Below are 3,052 nucleotides of genomic sequence, written 5' to 3'. Positions count from 1 at the left end.
AGAGTGATTTTGCTTTTTCAGGTCTTGAAGCTGACCCATTTGCCCCAGACCCTGACCATCCACCTCATGCGATTCTCCATCAGGAATTCACAGACGAGAAAGGTCTGCCACTCCCTGTACTTCCCCCAGAGCCTGGATTTCAGCCACGTGCTTCCAATGCAGGGAGAGATCCGTGACGCTGAGGAGCAGGTGGGATGTTCTGACTCTGCCATCCTGCCTCTCCCCAGATGCTGCGTTTTTCCTGTTTTCCCTTCCCTCATCCCCAGTCTGCCGGAAGCCACCCATTCCTCAGTGACTGCCCAGCCTGAAAGACTTTCTTCTTTCTAAATACTGGATTTGTGTTCATATGCCTCACAGCACTGAGGGACGGAATCCCGAATTCAGTCGGCTTCTTTGGAAATAACGTGGAATACATAGAAATGCATAGGCAAACATGTCACTGTGGGTTCTTAGTACCAACCAAACTTTCTTACTCAAATGGCTTGTGCCCACTTTGAGGATAATCACAAAGTAGCCAGGTGACTGGACCACACTTAATCAGAGTAAAGTTTAATTCACTTGTCCTGAGTCAATAACTTATTGAGAGATTCAGAGAAAAAAAAAAAAGTGTCACCAGGCCAGGCGATGTGGCACCTGGAAAGGCTGAGGCAGGAGGATCACTTGAGCCCAGGAGTTCGAGACCTGCCTGGGCAACATAGTGAGACTCCATCTCTAAAAAAAAAAAAAAAAAAAAAAAATTAGCTGGCTGGTAATCCTAGCACTTTGGGAGACTGAGGCAGATAGATCACAAGATCAGGAGTTCAGGACCAGACTGGTCAACATGGTGAAACTCCATCTCTACCAAAAAATACAAAAATTAGCTGGGCATCGTGGCTCATACCTGTAATCCCAGCTACTTGGGAGGCTGAAGTAAGAGAATTGCTTGAACTGGGACCTGGGAGGCAGAGGTTGCAGTGAGCCGAGATCGCACCACTGCACTCCAGCCTGGGCTACAGAACAAGACTCCATCTCAAAAAAAAAAAATTAGCTGGGTTTGGTAGCACACACCTGTAGTCCCAGCTACTTGGGAGGCCGAGGTGGGAGGATCACTTGAGCCCAGGAGTTTGAGGCTGCAGTGGGTGGCGACCTATCACTGTACTCCAGCCTGGGCGACAGCACAAAATCCTGTCACTGCAAACAAAACAAGAAAAAATACAAATATCTTTTCTCCATAGATTTGAAGTGCTACACAGCAGATTTTGTATCCCCAGACGTGCGGGTCTATTTTAGGAGGGTCTCCTCTGCTTTTTTGGTGTGTTTGGCTCTTTATGCTCTAGAACCAGGGCATTTAGAAAATGCTCCTCTTATAACATGGTGTCTTTATCCACTTAGGCCATATACATTTCACGGGATTCTCTTTTTCTTTCATTCTAGTTCTTTATATTTCTACCTGCACATTCTGCCTGATGAAGTATATTTAAAATTGTTTTTCTCTTTAAGAAGACTTTATTGGCTGGGTGCGGTGCGTCACGCCTGTAATCCCAGCTCTTTGCGAGGTCACGAGGCTTGCGTGTGTCCAGCAGTTTGAGCCCAGCTGGACAACAGAGCAAGACTCTGTCTTTGCAACAACAAAGGCTTTGTTATGGAACATTGCAAATATATACCAGAGTGTCTAGAGAAGAATTAGACAGTGCATCCCAGCTGTGACCATGACAAAACTCATGGCAGGTCTTGCTCTTCCTATAAACGACCCTCTTTCTTCATCCAACCCCGTACTGGATTTTTTGGAAGCAAATCCCAGACACCAACGCACTTTATTTGTAAACACTTCATTATGCGTCCCTTAAAAATAAACACTCAAAACATGATCAAGTCCATCTGGTAATCCCTTGATAGCATCAAATATCTGGTCAACGTGCAGATGTCCTGACTATTCTACAATCCATGTGGTTTGTTTGAATCTAGATCCAAACAATGCCTACACTTGCATTTGGTTAAGTTTCTTTCCTTTCTTGATTAAGTTTCCTTTAGATTTCTGTTGCTTTTCTTTTCCTTGCTGTTGACTTGGTTGAAGACTTTTTAAATATGCTAGAACTGCCCGGCTGGTGTCATTCAACGTGTTCCTCTAACCCTTTTATTTCTTGTAAACTAATATTCAGGTACAGATATTGCATTTTACAAAGTCCCGCACAAGGTCCGCACATGGAAACGGGATAACTGGAACCTGCACTGTGGGTGACTCAGCTTTGCGTGTGACGCCCTTGCCCTCTGTCTCCCCTCCCCCTACAAAGACTTTTTTGGCTATGTATGGTGGCTCAGGTTATGGACACTCCCGGGCTTGTGGAGAAACAGAACTGTGTTCTGATGACACCCACCCCTCCCCGGGGGTGGTTCTAATCTTGCCTGGCTTTGTGGGCTGTCTCATGACCTCCCGCCTTCTGTCTCTTGTGTGCTCTGCTCTGCCAAGCTGCTGAGCCTTTGCAGTTCAGGATCCGCACTCAGGAAAGCCCCTCCTGGAAGGTGCCCACCGTCCATGGGGCGGGACTGTTGTCTAGTATTCTGAAGTCCCGTAGACAGGCCTAGGGTGGGCAGGTATGAAGGTGTGGTGCCGTCGTGTTTGTGTGGTGGGTGAAGTGTCTCGTGCCCGTCTCTTTCCAGCCTGGAGGGCAGTATGAGCTCTTCGCTGTGGTTGCGCACGTGGGAATGGCGGACTCCGGTCATTACTGTGCCTACATCCGGAATGCTGTGGACGGAAAATGGTTCTGCTTCTGCTTCAATGACTCCAATATTTGCTCGGTGAGGAACGTCATCCACAATCGCCTCCTGCCCAGGATGGGCCACCTCTAACAAATGCTCGGCACTGGGCTGCGTGGATCTCTGAGATCAACATTGTGGACCCGCTGTCTGGGTGTAGGGCCTTTTATGAGGGTTCAAGACTTTTTCGGCCTGGAGTCCCCATGTGGTTTGCACCTCTGTTCACTTCCCTCCACTTCTAAGGTTTTGGTGCTCTAGGCTCGTGCCCTGCAGCTTCATGCTTTGTGGGAAATGTCTAGAGAGCAAGCAGAGTTAGAAA

The 3,052-nt window shown here is 47.7% G+C and overlaps 1 protein-coding gene across 1 annotated transcript; it reads left to right on the top strand.

The window, feature by feature from the left end:
- Positions 1–14: 14 nt before the first annotated feature.
- Positions 15–2,775, top strand: LOC116548200 (putative ubiquitin carboxyl-terminal hydrolase 41; the record flags this gene model as incomplete). Its single annotated transcript, XM_032273784.1, has 2 exons — positions 15–189; positions 2,638–2,775. Coding segments are annotated over exons 1-2 (261 nt in total), but the record flags the coding sequence as incomplete, so codon positions are not given.
- Between the last annotated feature and the right edge of the window lie 277 nt (positions 2,776–3,052).

Source organism: Sapajus apella, unplaced genomic scaffold (genome assembly GCF_009761245.1).
Source record: "Sapajus apella isolate SASKATOON/1434 unplaced genomic scaffold, GSC_monkey_1.0 scaffold7948, whole genome shotgun sequence".
NCBI lineage: Eukaryota > Metazoa > Chordata > Mammalia > Primates > Cebidae > Sapajus > Sapajus apella.
Note: the sequence above shows the minus strand (reverse complement) of the source record. Positions and strands in the feature narration are given on the sequence as shown.